This window comes from Vipera berus, assembly GCF_964194415.1.
Source record: "Vipera berus genome assembly, chromosome: 2".
NCBI lineage: Eukaryota > Metazoa > Chordata > Lepidosauria > Squamata > Viperidae > Vipera > Vipera berus.
This window is the reverse complement of record NC_138203.1, coordinates 165711852-165728463: the sequence shown is the minus strand read 5'-3', so window position 1 is coordinate 165728463 and position 16612 is coordinate 165711852. Positions and strand designations below refer to the sequence as shown.

Here is a 16612-nt window from a genome sequence, read left to right as displayed (position 1 = left end):
GCTGGACAGCCTAGGGCTGATAGTGCCGGTAGTTTTCTTTATCTCCTTGCTGCCATCTAGGGGTCACCGGGAATCTTGCAGCCCGGATATGGGAAACCTAACGGTAACTTCCGTGAAACTTGAAAAAGTCGGATTCTGCCTTTGACGTGGGGAAGAGGATTCGGAAAGCAGTCGGGATCGAAGGCAGGTGGACTCCCGCAGATCCTCCCGTCTTTTCCCCAAAGAGAGCTTCGGCTCTAGAGAACCCCTGCTGCTCCCCACCAATACGGTGCACACGCGAGCGCCGAAGAGGCTGCCAGGCGCTGCCTACGTGGTCTAGGGCATCCCGCACTGGGGCAGGGGACGGAACTCGAAGGAGCCGGGCGGTCAGCCGCGTGGGGAGGGGGGGTGTCTCTGGAAGAGGAGGCGGGCTACCGTGGCCGATCCTTGAAGAGAAGAGCCGAGGCCCCGGAGTCTGCGGCTCGTCTTTCACCGAAGCGACCCCCGCCCCATCAGCCCAAGCTCCGGCTGCGAATGAGGGGAAGGCGACCGCGCAGCGGCATCCGCCCTCGGCCGGGCTGCAAGTCACGGCGGGAAACCTGGGGAATTCAAAGCGGCGCCGCTTCGCCCTCCCCTCCCCGCTTTCCCGCTAGGAAGGCCGCCCTGCGTTTGGGCGGGAAGTTACGAAGGTCTCGTCAGACGGGACGGGAAAACGAGCGAAGAGGGCGACCGGCAGAGCGACGTCTGTTGGCGGGGAAATGAAAGGGAAATCTTCCCCTCCCCTCGCACTCCTCCCCTTCTCTTCCTTTTCCAGCGAAGGGGAGGCGGGGGCTCTCTGGCCGCGGCCGCCCCGTGCGACGCCCAGGCTGGCGGCGCCCCCGGTGGGCTCCCCGTGACTCCTGGCCCGTCTTGTCATGTTTGTGGTTTGGGACGAGGCGGCGAGCCCGCGCGCCAAGAAAAGCCCAGCGCCCTCGAGCCCCGCCGCAGAAGCCGGACCGCGCGAGCGCCAGGCACCGGCTGCCTCTAACTACGCCCAGACGCCGCTTTGCTCGCACCTCATTGGAGCGAGCCAGACGGGGCCGCGGCTGCCAGACCCTGGGCAAGGCGAGGCGAGGCACGGAGCAGGCACAGAGGCCGAAGCCCCCCAGCCCGCCGAGCGCCTTCGGCCACCAGGGGCGGAAGGAGCATCCCGCCGCCCGAGGCCAGGCGGCCGATCCCGAGGCCAGCTCGCCCCCCTTCCAGCTAGCCGGGGCCGCTTCCCGGCCCTCTTTCCTTCCTCCGCAGCAGGTGGCTCGGCGTCGCGATGGGGAGAGGGAGGGCGCGAATGCTGCTGCTGCTGCTCTTGGGGCTCCTGCACTGGGGCCCTGGCGGGGAGGGCAGGAAGAGCTGGAGGCGGCGTGGACCGCAGCAGCAGCAGCAGCAGCAACCCGCCGCGGCGGCGGCCCGAGAGCGAAGCGAAGCGGCCGGGCAGCCGGTGGAGAGCTTCCCGCTGGACTTTACAGCCGTGGAGGGCAACATGGACAGTTTCATGGCTCAGATCAAGAGCCTGGCGCAGTCGCTCTACCCTTGTTCCGCGCAGAATCTGCACCAGGAGCTGAAGCTTCACTTGCTTCTGAACAGCTCGGTCACCTGCAACGACGGCAGTCCCGCCGGGTGAGTGTAGATGCCAAACTTGCCGCGCCCTCATCTCTTTCCGTTTCGTTCGATTGCCCGTCTTCCTGGACCTTATTTATGCCTGGTAGAAAAAGAGAACTTTTCGTTGAATGCTTCTTCGTGGACTTTGCTTCGTGTACCTTAATTTGTAAAGCTTTGCACCAGATTGCGGATCTGCATCCTCCCGTTTATATATTCTTGCCCGAAATATCTGGAATGAAAAGCAATACTGCTGGAGGTGCCTTGATTTGCAAATCTTTAACTGAAGGCAGACAAAAATCCTCAGACGAGGGTGGAAAGAAGTCTTCTAGATTTCTGAGATATTGATATCCGATCCATATTAGATAAATTTATTCTAGTGCAAAAGATCAGATGTTTGCAGAATGTATTGAAAAGATTTGGAAAGTTTCTCTGGGTTCTAATCAAAATGTAATTCTCAGCCTTTTCAGAATGAGCTTAGCTCTGGATCAGAACTTATTGAATTTTCTAAGCAAGCCTGTAGACTTTGTGTGTGTGTGTGTGTGTGTGTGCTTAATGCATGGCTAGTCCCTTTCCTTTTTTCCATAAAGCATCATTTTTACCCCAAGAAGAGATGCTTCAGAGAACACACCGAACTATTTAGTATTAATACTTAGTACTTTGAAAGTGCTGAAACAATCCATCCTTAGTGTTTAAGCTTTGCTTCCACCGTGTGGCTGTTACTAAGAGCACAGTCAGTAACAGGTGGAATAACTCTTTCCTGCCTGGAAATACTTAGGAATGCTAGGAATTTGTTTAATGCATTTAGTTTGGAGCAAGATGAAAGCCGGCTTGGCCTGGCTCTGAGCCCCTGAGAAGGTCCTTTGATCAGACTCTGTTTGGAACTCTTCTGACAGCCATCCTGTTTCTTTCTCTTGTTCTTTAACCAAGCATTTTATGTAACTCTCTTGATATTATAATGAGTTGGTGTATCAAAGAGTTTGTGGTCGAGCGAGCCAGTCTCCCTAATTAAGTTCACGCTGCCTTCTATTTGTTCTTATTTTAGCTACTACCTCAAAGAATCAAAAGGCAGCAGAAGGTGGCTTCTATTCTTGGAAGGTGAGATTGAGTTTTCTTTAATTTTATCTTGAGTTTTAAAGCAAAGTTCAATGATTTCAGGCTCTTTAGGTTAAAAAAATTCAAGAGATGACAGAGTAACGTCCCAGATGCTTTCTTCAAATGTTTGCAAGGAATATTAATATGTACTGCCTGCTTTCTCTGCAACCAATGTATTCATCCTTCCATCTTCACCGCCATTGTTGCACATGTGTCTTGCAAACTTGTGACAGTCTAATACGTCCAATAATTCTAATCAGAGCTACATATAGGGGAAAAATTCACTGAGTTCCATGAGACTTAATCCATAGGTTTTCTAACTTGGTGCACTTCACACTGAGTACAATTTCCAAAATCACAACTCAGCAATGCAATGTCTGAAGGGCACCAGACAGTGGAAGGATGGTACATAAAGGATCCTGTTGCCTTGGCTTAGTCTATCAATCCATTCCTTCTGTTTGCTTGTACTTTAATTTCATCTCATCCTTGTACTTTCTAGATTTTGCTGTATTTATTCAGTAACCCTGTGAAATTGGAAACTTTTGATGCTTTTTCCTCCCCCCCTTCTAATTCATAAGCTTTTCTATTTTGATGTCTCTGGAGATTCTCAATCATCCAGGTCATGGTTGTCACAAGGTGCTTTTCCAAAAGATAACTGACTTTCTTGGTTTTTTTTTCTCTTTGAAAACATTTTGCTCCTCATCCAAGAAGCTTCTTCAGTTCTGACTGAATGGTGGGTAGAACGTTCTTGGGACTGAAGGTTGTCCACCCCAAAGATAAAACCTCCAGACACAAACTGAACAAGGTGGTTTATGCAGTGTAATGCAGTGAGACACGTGCAGATCTGTACATTAGGGAAACAAAACAACCACTTCACAAACACATGGCACAAAACAGGAGAACAAGCCCATCAAGATAGGATTAAGCAGTCCATCTACATCTGAAAGAGAAAGATCATTCTTTTGAAGGCAGCAAAGTCCACATTCTGGACAAAAAGGACCACTGATTTGAAAGAGGGGTCAAAGAGGCTAATAACTATGTTAAAATTGAACAGCCTTCTCTCAATAGAGGGGGAGGGAGATGACACTACCTATCTTCTGTTTACAACAGAGTCTTTTCAGCAGTCCCCAGAAGGTTCCACCCCCATCTGCACACTGATTCAGGTGTCTCTGATGATACAATAAACCCTCAAGTGGACTGAATGATGCTCAGAGAGCTAACATGACCGCTAATGAGCAACCTTCAGACTGCTGACAACTAGATGACTGCAAAGAATATAAATCCTTCCATTCCCCACCATTCAGTTAGAACTAAAGAAACTTCTTGGATGAGAAGCAAAACATTTTCAAGGGAAAAAAACACCAAAGAAAGTCCAGTTGCCTTTTGGAAAAGCACCTTTGGGACATTTCTATTTTGATCTTAAACTATCTGTTTGGAAGTAAGTCCCGCTAAGTTCATTGAAATTTTGTTTCAGATAAAAACAATTAGGACAACAATATTATGCTACTTTGGAAGGAACTATCAACTTTTGTCTAAGGATTACTATTGTGATATTTTTACATTTATTATTCTGATAAACAAGAAGAATAAGAACTGTCAAATAGCTCTATTCTAATTTCAAGAATCTTGTCAGAAATCCTGCATTTTCTACATAGGTAGTCCTTGGTTTTTCATCTCAACCCTCAACGTATACCTTTGAATCTAATAAGGAAAAACAGGTGTGTGTGTAATATATGTAATTTGTAATAATATATATATTACTCACAGACTAACGGCAGAGTCAAGTTTTTGTGGTTATGACCCGGAAGCAAATCCTAAAGGATTTACACCCATGGATCCTATCCTAAGGAATATGCCTGTTATGTGCCCTGTAAAGAGCAGAACTATCGTTATTGGCATTTGATTGCTCAGTCAGAAAATAATAAAGCAATCCTATTTTAATTGGATCACTTCCAGGTAAAAGAGGGTGTAATATGGAAAAACCAATGGCATAGACATTAATTCTTTGAAAGGTACTAGAAAGCTGAATGAAAGCAAACATGATTTGTGAGGAAGAAATTCAAGGCAGAACATGCTGTATTATGAAAAAGATAGCAATCTGCCAATGAAATCAGTATTGGGTTGCTAGTTACTTTTACAGTAGATGTTAAAAAGATGGCAAAGGTGATAGACTACAATGCAGTCCTATCCTATTCAATACATACTTTCGTATTTACAGGAACATAATATTGCTGTGTTCAGATGGGATTATTGCAAAGGAAGTTTGCATACTATGACAAGTTTAAGGTCTCGATCAAATTAGATTCAATGTTTACTTTATGTGAGATTTTATATAGCTTTTAAAATATATCTGATCTATAAATTTGCATAGGAAAAATAATATCAACTGTTATAAAAACAATTTTATGACTAATTTAATTCCACCAGGCGTCTATTTCATAAATCATAGCCTAAAATGATGTGAATTAGTGATACAGGAAAAAGTTATTGAGATATCATCATCATTATTGTTATTGGATGCAGGAGGCTGGTATTGCTTCAGCAGAGAGAATTGCAACTCTCGTTATGAAACAATGAGGAGATTAATGAGCTCCAAGGAGTGGCCCCTTACCAAAACTGGTAAATGTTTTGTTCCTATTAGTCTGAGATTTACATTGTGAATTATAGATTGTTTCTGCTGTGTACATAAATGCCTAATTATGAATACATATATATTATCTTTAGTAATGTTCTGTTATTCATCTGAAATAATGTTTGTTTTGTTCACTTAGTATTTACACAGGTTTTTTTTTTAAAAAAAACCAACAGGCAACATACCAGAATCAAAATAATGCGTGTAATTATTTTGAATTTTAATAGAAATGCAAAATCTCCAGTGCAAAATCTTTTCATTCTTTGCAAAGTAGATCTTCTATAAATTTATGAGAATGGGAAATATTTGAGTAGAATCTTAAGAGCTGGAAGAGGCCACTGCAGTCATTAAATCTAGCCCTTTATTTAGAGTATTAATTCTAACTGATATATTGTTGACAGCTGACTGTTTAAACTTAGTATGAACTCATGTTGTAAAAAGAAGCCCACCACCTCTCTGATTAATTGGTTCCATTGACAATTGTAATCGGCTCCACTGTTGTTATTTTTTTCAATCAGAAGCTGCCCCTTCCATAACTTAAATCTATGATCTCCTGTTTTCTAGAATGGTATGAAATAGAAATGCCAGTCTTAGACTACACAACCAAGTTTGGATACTTCTGTTGCAAGAAGGGCTGTGTGATAATGAATCTGAAATATTTTTTTATGTTAGAGAGCAATATTAATCTCAGATCTAACTAGCCTTGGAAGGAGTGAGAGTAATAATTAGATGGATGTATCCCCTCTCTTGCTGCACCACATAAAAAGGTAAAGGTAAAGGTTCCCCCGCACATGCGTGCTAATCATTTCCGACTCTAGGGGCCGGTGCTCATCTCCGTTTCAAAGCCGAAGAGCCAGCGCTTGTCCGAGGACGTCTCCGTGGTCATGTGGCCGGCATGACTAGACGCCAAAGGCGCACGGAACGCTGTTACCTTCCCACCGTAGTGGTCCCTATTTTTCTACTTGCATTTTTACGTGCTTTCGAGCTGCTAGGTTGGCAGAAGCATGCAGATTCCCAAATGCGTGTTACAGAAGTGAGGCAAGAGGGGGAAAGGGACCCACTTTCCTTTTTGCCAATATGGGTATGAAGCAACAGGGCTTTAGATAAAGTTAAGAGATCAATTTCTTTCAATCCCACCTCCTCATAGATAGTCATAATCCGTTTTAGATTACACTGCTAAATGAAATATTTGCATATAGAATTGAAATTTGTAGTGATATTTGGTTATATATTTCTTTTACTGTATTCCCATATGTGTTTTGAGTACATCTAGATGGAAAAGTGGCATAAAAATGAGATATACCTATGCCTATATTTAGGAATTATGAACAGTGCATTGTTGGCATCATTTTCTCTACTTGGTGCTGGATAAAGGTGTTGGAATACCGCACAGCTCACCTTATCCTTAGCCAACACTGGGCATGTTATCTGAGGATCTGAAGGATGGTTTGGAAAAACTAAATTATTTTCTTTGGCTGAGATCTTATATATCCAGACAATATTAATAAAACATTGCTGTCCTTATATGGCAGGTTTAATTATCATAGGAGAAAGCACCGGTTCAGAAATGGAGATTGGCCAACTTTTGCTGGCTCACCAATACTTCGTGACAGTGTTAGCATCTTAATGCCTAATTTAATAATCAGTTATGTTCAAAATGCTCAGCATGTTGTTAATTTTCCTTTGTTCCCTTGCTTAGATGAGTCAGTGTGTTCTTTACTTCTAAAACCTTTAGAGGCTGTAGTCTATCCAAAACATATCTGAGAACAAGGGTCCCTGAATATGCTGGAGTTACATTTAAGTATATTGTACATGTTTAGGTTTTCCGCTATGTAAGCCTGTTTAGACCAAAAAGAAGAAATCTTTCAAATATCACTTGTATAGGTTCTATTTTTGTACACATGAAATACAAAAATGAAGTGTTAAATCTAATAATTTCTTGTCTTAATCTGAGAGATTTTTATTGTGACTATTGCATCGTTTTGGATGCTCTGGCGTATATACCTACAAATGTTTTTTTTAACCATCTGTCAGTGTATTAATACTGAATCTTCTTTGTTCTTTGCATTAAAGATATTTTTCTTTATGCGTTAGTATATATATATTTCTCCATCTACAGGAACAGGCATTTTGTCATCACAACCAGAAGAAAATCCTCACTGGTGGAATGCAAATATGGTGTAAGTAGAATAAACAACTGCGGGAGTTGAATGGAATAGTCAAGCAAAAATAAACAAGATAGAAGAACAGTAAACTAGGGGAAAGGAGAACTTAGCCTGCATGTGAAAAAACAAAGGACCAGAGCTTGCAAGTTATAATGTTCCTATAAAGAAAGCATGAGTAGAAATTTACAAATGAGAATAATTGCCAGACAGAGTGGACGGTTAGTACATTAAGAAAGTCTTCCAAAACAATTTAAAGACAATGAGGAGGGAAAATCCTAATGGTCAGATCTGATGTTCTGCCTGATTCCTGCCAGCAAGGCAGAAGTACCATAGATGGGTAGGCTGGAAAGAAAAAAAAACCAATATTACCCTGAGGCCTTTGTACTTTTCCCTTACTCAAGGGCTGTATTGGAAGCACCACTGCTAGATCTCTAAATGCAGAATGGCTTGGCCATAATGGAGAAGCCAGTGAGGGTGGATTTCACTTTTACGCCCGAGGAACTGTAGTCTTAGGTATTTCCTATAAGAGTAATTGAACTGAAAATTTTATTTTGATTATGTGCCATGTACACAGAGTTTGTCCAGAAAATAAATTCATACTAAGCCTTTTTAAAAAGTAACATAGTCCCATGTAAATAAGACTTCTGGCTAGGATGATTGGATAGCAGACTTGGGAAATAAAAGCAAATATCAGCCATTAACCCGAAAGCCCACTTGCGAGCTACTGTCTGTATGTAGTTAAATGTTGTTAGAATGGCTGATTAGAATTAGAATGGCTGTACTATTCAATAGGATTTTTTTTTCATTGCATGGCCTTGTTTTTGGATAGCAGGGACATTCTTGACCAAGAGTAATTTCTAATTCAAAAAGGATCTAGATTATTTATTTATTTATTTATTTATTTATTTATTTATTTATTTATTTATTTATTTGGATTTATATACCGCCCCTCTCCGAAAGGACTCGGGGCGCTGTACAGGGCAATTAAAACACTATAAACAACACATAATGTATAAAAATTAAAATGAGATTAAATCAAATAGCCCTAAACAATAAACACATACTCAAATTTAAAATTTTTAAAATTTAAAATCTAAAATCCCAGTCCCTCAGTCCAGGCCGGCAAGTTCAAATAGCCAAGTCTTCATGTATAGCTATCAAGTAAGAAGATGTTGATAGCTTTAATGGAGCCAAAAACAGAGGAGAAAATAGAAATAGAGAATCAAAACAGTGGCATTTGCCATGCAGATCTATGAGAGTTTTAAAATTACTGAACATTTTCCATGCTTGACATAAAAATAAAGACCTGGTTTCTGTTCTTAAACATGTATTGGAAATGCACTAAACTTTGACCAACTGCAGCTCCCTGGCATTTAGCTCAAAGTGTTACAGGAATTTTCATATTTTTTTTCTTTGATGCTTCATGCCCTGGGATATCAGTTATTGTATAAAAAGCTGGTACCATCAGATCTGAGTGAGCCGAGCTTAAACAATTTCCTCCTATCGCTCTTAGGGTTTAATTTGCTGGATTTTTACTCTTGTCTTACCCTTCCATGCATATCAAAAGAATATTGGTGCTCAAGTACATCTGTTCTCTTGCAGTTTCATCCCGTATTGCTCAAGTGATGTCTGGAGTGGAGCCTCTGCCAAAACTGAGAAAAGTGAGTGCTTCTGACAGGCTCTTGCTGCCAAACAGGCATTATGCATTAAGGGGGAATCTGGCCTGAATTCTCCACAGTTGTGCAAAGGAAGAAAGGATTCTTGCCAGCGGGCAGGAAGAAATAATAAATATCCTCTAGAGATAATGCATCCGCTTGCAAGCCCTGCTTTGTCACGGTTCAGAACCCCACATGGGAGTAACCGAGCAACAGCCTGAGAGAAATGGTTGCATCTCAAGGGTCTGAGCAACTGTTTCATTTAGCTAAACTTGAAATAAGGAAAGACCAAATGGTGCCAGGACTTCCAAACGGAATCGAGAAAGTTCTTGATATCTGTGCATGCGCCTGAGGGCCATTGCCATCTAGATCTATCACAGATGGCATGGGAAGGCACTGCGTGGACAGAAACATCCGTCTGGACGATGTTGGATGATAAGTGACCAAGAAACATTTGCTTTTGGACTAAAGAACAGCTTTGGGCAGTTTAAAATTTTGGGACTTTTCAACATAACTGACTTAATTGATAAATGTGGACATTTTGTATTTCTCTTTCTAGAATTTTATATTCTCTTTAGGATGCCTATCTTCCATTTGGTGTCCGTAGCTGACACCACAGATTCCGGGATATCACTAATATTGGAATGATCTTGCACGAAGAATATCAGTTTTCACAATGCTGTCTGGCAAGACTCATATCTAATTAAATGAAAGATTTCTAACCTTAAAAGGGAAAGGTGTATAGGGAAAAAAATCCTTTATTTCAGTTAGTTACCTTTTTTGAAGTGGGTTGATCTCCTGCCTTGACTTCAGGGACAGCAATAGAGGAAGTTTTCTGAGCACCGCTATTTAACTGCCTTATCTGTATTCCCTTAAGGAAGAGTTTGCCTCACATTACATTAGGAATAAAGGATATTGTTTCCATCCTTGCACCCTTATGTTTTGCAATTTTCCCAGGCAGCTGTTCTCAAGGGAGGACCACAATGGCCAAACGCTTTGAGCTTCAGGATCCTGAGCTACAAGCGTTGTGCAAGAGAACTGGGATTGGCCATCTTCCCAGTTTTCCTTTTGCATGGAAAACAACTGAGGAAGTTGTGACACTGTCAAGCCCCTCCGCTGTTTTCCATGCAAAAACGAAGACACCCTCCCCGAGTAGTATCCTCAAGAACTGTGTTTCTACATGTAGTTCTTTTCTACATTCTACAATAGGATGTAGCCTTACTTCTCTAGGATGCACTTCTCTTTCATCATAAGACATCCTTTATGTTGGCTGAAGGTCATGGTTTATTTTTTTATTTTTTTTATTTTAATTCCATTTATATCCCGCCCTTCTCCGAAGACTCAGGGCGGCTTACAAGCTTAGCAGTAGCCTTCATTCTATGTATATGCCTGCTTGTTAGGGCTTTCACACACACCCCAAGCGGCATTATTAAAAAGTCAGCTTATTGCCCCCAACAATCTGGGTCCTCATTTTACCTACCTCGGAAGGATGGAAGGCTGAGTCAACCTTGAGCCTGGTGGGATGCGAACCTGCACTAATTGCAGGCAGCTGGTGTTACTTAAGGAGGCATTAGCCCTCTGCTCCACCAAGGCTCAATTGAAATTGGTTGAAACTATATTTTCTCTTCTTCAACCTTCTAGTTTTTTAAGACAGAAAAGATGTAAAGTACATTAGCCTAACTCTCATGTTGCAACGAGTCATAATATAACTGGTTTGATTCTGGCACAGAGTTATCGTATTTGTGAGCGTATCCACTATGGTTTGTAAACTAAGACCAAGGCCTTTACACAGTCTGGAAGACCAGGCAGTTGTTGTTGGTTTTTGCTAAATCATAGTTTGAGATATTCTATGAATACAATCCCAGTTTCCAGTGGCAGGTTGGGTGGAAGCAGAGGCAGGCAATTGCCAAAGCATGCTACAATCTTTCTCAACAGGACATTCTCACAGGTGCTTCTTCTTTCGGTCTTCTGTTCTACTCTTCCAGTATTTGGATGGGGAACTTGTAGCTTCTAGATCAGCTGAACTTCAGCTCCCAGCTATTGAACCTATCATGGCCAAGATAAGAGTTGAAGTCCAGCAATATTTTGAGGGCCACCAGTTCTGCTTTCCTGAAATAGGAGAAGTATATACCATAATTCAGATTCCCTGCTGTGGATAGAGATCCATCTCACTGCTATTTTTTAAGAAGCTTTCCCCAGAATTCTGTTCTTTCTTTGATCTGCTTATAAACCATGTACCTAGGAGGTCAGGCAAGTAAATGTTCAAAAACTAGTCGTAAACATTAAAGAATATGAAAGGGAGAGAATGTCCAGTTTGTCACACTCAGCAAATAAATAAAAGAATTTAGATTTGAAGCATGGTAACAGACTTGCAATATTTGCTAGATTCGTTTTTCCATTGAACATTCATTGGTAACTTATGGTATAAAAGTATATGTTTCAATATTCATTACTCCATATCTTCAACAGGAGTGGCAAAAAATCTTCATCAGTTTTACTTACTATGCTTGTTTTTTTTTAATCTCTCCTCCCTCCCCTTAACTTCCTACAGATGAATTTGTCTTCATGGGTGCTCTCATCATACAAGAAGTTGTAAAGGAATTATTGGGGAAAGGCCTTGGAAATGCCAAGGTGTTGCTGTTGGCAGGAAGCAGGTATACGTCTGTTTATGAAGACACATCTAGTAAATGTATGCTTGTGTGTGAGGTGTTGAAGGGTATTAATAAAACATTTCAAAAGTAAATAAAGAAAAAGAAATAATAGAAGCAAAATTTTAAATGGAACTCAGGGATACCTATAAATAACTATGACTAACAGTACTTGCTGAAATGCCCAGTTAAACAAAATAGGGTGGGGGTTTTTTTTGCTCTGAACATGATGTCAGCTCCAAGAGAGATTTTTTGGGGAAGGGTGTTTCACAGGTAGAGCACAGTCTTCAAAACATGTTTTGACAATTGTCCACCTGATTTTAAGATGTTGGAATCGACCTACAAAATCTATTCCCTTATGTTTTTTCTTGTTTGATAAAATCATTTTTTGAGGCCATTCTGCCAATGCCCTCTCATGGTAAGCATTCAGTGGAAGCCATGATGAGCTCACAGATCTTGTGTCACTATACAAATGATAGCAATTTATATCACTCATTTGTACAATGTTGTGACATCAATCTTACGCAGCAGGGCAGTGAGTTACTACCTGGAATGGGCTTTTTCAATATCCATTCTGCAGTGTCTTCCAGTGAAGTACACTTGGTTGTCTTTTCAGAACCAAAGACATTTTTGTTTTCTCCAGATAAAACTACTGTTTAATCAATTTATTAACAGATATGCTGCTTAAAATCTTGCTAATTATTCTGGCTTCTTTTTGTTTATCTTATGTGTTTTAATTATTGCATTTTAAATTCATTCTGAATTCATGTGATTTTTTTAAAGCATCGTAAATGGCCCAGGGAATGAACAAATGAATAAGCAATTAAACTTGGTATTTAATTAACATTAATTGATGTGATGTGTAGACCTTGCCTACAAGCACGGTTCTGCAGGTAACAATATGGAGGAGTTCTGCTTCAAAGACTTCACTTGTCGTTGCAGTGCTGGTGGAACGGGGGTCCTCCTGAATGTGGATCAAGTGGCTGAACAGCTGGAAGAGCTGGGGTATCCTGGGATTCAGGTCCGTGGCCTTGCAGACTCTGGCTGGTTCTTGGATAATAAACAATATCGTAGGACAGACTGCATTGATACCATAACCTGCGCCCCCACAGAAGCCATCAGGAGAGGAATTAGGTACTGAAGTTTTTAACATCTTTCCTGGAAATCTAAAACTGGAGTGAAACATCCAGTGAGACTTTCCCTTGATAGTTCAGATAGTTCAGGGAATGCTAAGTAATATTCATGAAATGTGGCTGTGTAAAAAGTACACAGTAGACATTCTAGTAATCAATCAATAGACAGAGAAACTTAAGGTGTATTTCATTCCAGCAGAGAAACTTAAGGTGTATTTCATTCCAGCAAGCAGCACATGACGGGGTGAGCTCCTTTTCTTGCCCCAGCTCCTGCCATCCTAACAGTTCAAAAGCATGCAAATGTGAGTAGATAAATAGCTTCCACTTTGGTGGGAAAGTAACAGCGTTCCAGGCACCTTCAGTGTGTAGTCATGCTGGCCAAATGACCACAGAAGCCTCTTTGGACATTACTGCCTCCCTCTGCTAGGAAACAAAGATGAGCACCGCCCCCTAGAGTCAGACTCAACAGAAGAGGGGAAAGTTTTACCTTTTAATTTTTTTTAAATTTATATACGGTACATTTTCAATGTGTGATTTGTCTGCCCTCTACTGTCCACTGTTTTTGGAATTTACATACTCAGTGCTTTTTTGTAAAAGAAAAAGGTGCCGGAACTCACACGTCATACAACCCGCCTTGCCTACCCCACAAGGTTCCATCCAAAAAAGGTGCCGGAACTCCGTTCTGAGCGTTCTATGAGAAAAAAAGCCCTGTACATACTAATAAAGCAGAATACTTGTAGGTCAGGGCTGACATGAGGGGTCCTTGGTGCTCTCTGAGCCTTGCTTGTTTTCTTGCAGGCGTTTCATTACCCAAACTAGGTGTAGCCTTGGTGGCGCAGTGGGCTAATGCCTCCTTAAGTAACACCAGCTGCCTGCAATTAGTGCAGGTTCGCATCCCACCAGGCTCAAGGTTGACTCAGCCTTCCATCCTTCCGAGGTAGGTAAAATGAGGACCCAGATTGTTGGGGTCAATAAGCTGACTTTTTAATAATGCCGCTTTGGGGGGGGTGTGAAAGCCCTAATAAGCAGGCATATACATAGAATGAAGGCTATTGCTAAGCACATTGATTTGTGCTTTAGATTGTAAGCCGCCCTGAGTCTTCGGAGAAGGGCGGGATATAAATGGGATTAAAATTAAATTAAATTAACATCATCAGTGCTATTCCTAGTCCTAGCACTGATGAAGTTGCCTAGTCTGAGTAATGGCACGTCTGCAAGAAAACAAGCAAGGCTCAGAGAGCACCAAGGACCCCCCATAAAATTTACACACTCTTGCCTCTCAGTCCAAGAAATTCTATATAGCATAGTTAACTATTTCTAGTAGAATGAATCTGGATAATTAACTCCAGCTAATTTTTTTTAACTCCCAGATATTGGCATGGACTTGTTCCTGAACGCTGCAAAATGCAGTTTAGAGAAGGAGAAGAATGGAATTGTTTCTTTGGCTATAAAATTTATCCTACTCTCCGATGTAAGTGTGCCAGTGAAGGCCTATTGCTGAGTGATTTCTGAAATGCATTTCAGACAAATTCTCCTTATCGGTATAATTAATGCTAATTAAGTGGCTATTATTAAGCATTGCTAGTATTGTCAACTAGATAAAGGTTTTGATTTAGTTAATTATGTGATTTTTACTCTCTTAATTGATTTGCTGAATACAAATAAATATGTACCTTTAATACTTCAGTATAAGTGGGATGGGTTTGGGGTCAGCAAGACTCTTTTAATTATGAAGAAAGTGTGGAATAACTTGCAAGAGACATATACACTTTAGCAAATAAAGACTACCGCGTGATTAAATAAAAATGGATTTAATAGTAAATGCACAAGAAAATGTTACATGGCATACCAGGATATACCAAAATTTATCCTTAATTTTTTGTTTCTCTTTCTAAAATTTCCACATACTAAAGAAGTCTAATTCGTTCTTGGTTACTTAGTTTATCACTTAAGCCAGTAAGTTTATAGCCCTATAAGTGATGCTATTGGTACTAAATTCTTCTCTTTGTAGCTCCTGTTTTTGTGGTGCAATGGCTGTTTGATGAAGCTCAACTCACTGTGGACAATGTACATTTGACTGGCCAGCCTGTACAGGAAGGACAGTGGCTTTATATCCAAAACCTGGGCCGCGAATTGAGGAATACTCTCAAGGATGTGACGTTAGTTTTGCTTCATGTTTTTAAATTTCCTTTTAAGGAGATTTCCTTTCCTGGGGTCTAGGGATTTTTTAAAAAAATCTTCCAATGATATGTCACATTACAGTGTTAGATAAACACTAGAACTTGTTTAGTTAAAATTTTTGTTTGTATTGCTGTTAGTGGGAATCAGCACTGCATCTCAGGCCTTTTACTCTGCTAAAATTAAGATAAGGACACTGGCTTTATATTCCTGTCATATGACTCAGCTGTTTTCTCATGACAGAAGTATTCACAATACCCAGTCACAAGAGATAATGAAATTAAATCTGTGGTGACTTAGCTTCTCTATGTTATGTTAAGCATAGTGCTTCAAAGCAACTCAGGTGTAAGATCTAAGCTTCTTCCACCTAGCAACTTTTATAGGTAACTTTGTTGCAGCAAGATGCCTAATTTCTACTATGAAAAAACTCAAAGTTGGTAAAAAAGACATACCAAACTGTTTCTTTTTCTATCACATTGATTTTATGACTTTTCCCCCTTCTCATTCAGAGCCAGCTTTGCTCCAGCTTGTTTGTCTCATGAGATCATAACACGCAAGTAAGTACCGGTATGTAGGGTGGAAAGGTGCAATGTCCTATTTTCTCATTTCTTCTCTATCAAATGAAAGACATTCACTCAGTTATTTATTAAGAAAGTCTGGCTAAATGGGCGGTGAGCAGAAAATAAATTGAAATCTACAGTCTATTTGTAGATTTCTGGGTAACTTACATTTATAAGCGTTTGTGATTGGTAGAGGTGACATAAATTACCCCATGCCTTTTAATCGGACTGCTAAAAAGAAGGAAAATTGGGGTGGGCAGGATTGATATTTTGCTCTAAAAAGACTAAATACAGTTTGGATACTGAGAATAAACGGTTGGTTTCAATAGACTCTCTTTGAGTTATGCCTGTCCTCTGATTAGTCACCTCTAAGGTAATGTTCTAAGTAGCATGCAAATTGTCACACGCTTTCATCTATATGGGTTGCTTTTTCAGTCATTGGACAGACATCCAAGTGAAAGGGACCTCTTTGCCCCGAGCTTTGCACTGCTGGGATCGCAGTCTACATGACAACAATAAGAATGGGAAAGCCCTGTTCAAAGGCTGCCCAGTCCATCTGATTGACAGCTGCCCGTGGCCGCATTGTAACCCATCATGCCCTACCATCCGGGACCAATACACCGGCCAAGAGATGAATGTGATCCAATTTCTCATGCATATGGGTTTTGATGTGCAGAAGATGGCACAGCAGCAAGGGCTGGAGCCCAGTAAACTTCTAGGGATGCTGAGCAGTGGTAGCTAGAAGTGTATTCTCTTAATGACAACGGCTTGACTCTTGAGACACCCAAACATTCTGCCTTCTTTGCTCACGTACAGCATGTAAAGATCTACAGGCATAAGTAGCCAAACTAACGCACATAGCTCTTGCATAACTAGCCTATCAGAATCAAATGGACAGAATCTCATCTACCCACTTAAATGAAGCATTACCTCCA

The 16612-nt window shown here is 41.1% G+C and overlaps 1 protein-coding gene across 1 annotated transcript; it reads left to right on the top strand.

Annotated features, from left to right (window-relative positions):
* Positions 1-893: 893 nt before the first annotated feature.
* Positions 894-16612, top strand: NOTUM (notum, palmitoleoyl-protein carboxylesterase; the record flags this gene model as incomplete). The annotated part of the gene is given in 14 exon segments (XM_081315506.1): positions 894-1094; positions 1096-1118; positions 1120-1222; positions 1226-1632; positions 2657-2709; positions 5230-5325; positions 7458-7518; positions 9106-9164; positions 11710-11812; positions 12749-12940; positions 14310-14410; positions 14951-15098; positions 15627-15674; positions 16113-16612. Coding segments are annotated over 14 exon segments (1902 nt in total). The 3' UTR covers positions 16420-16612.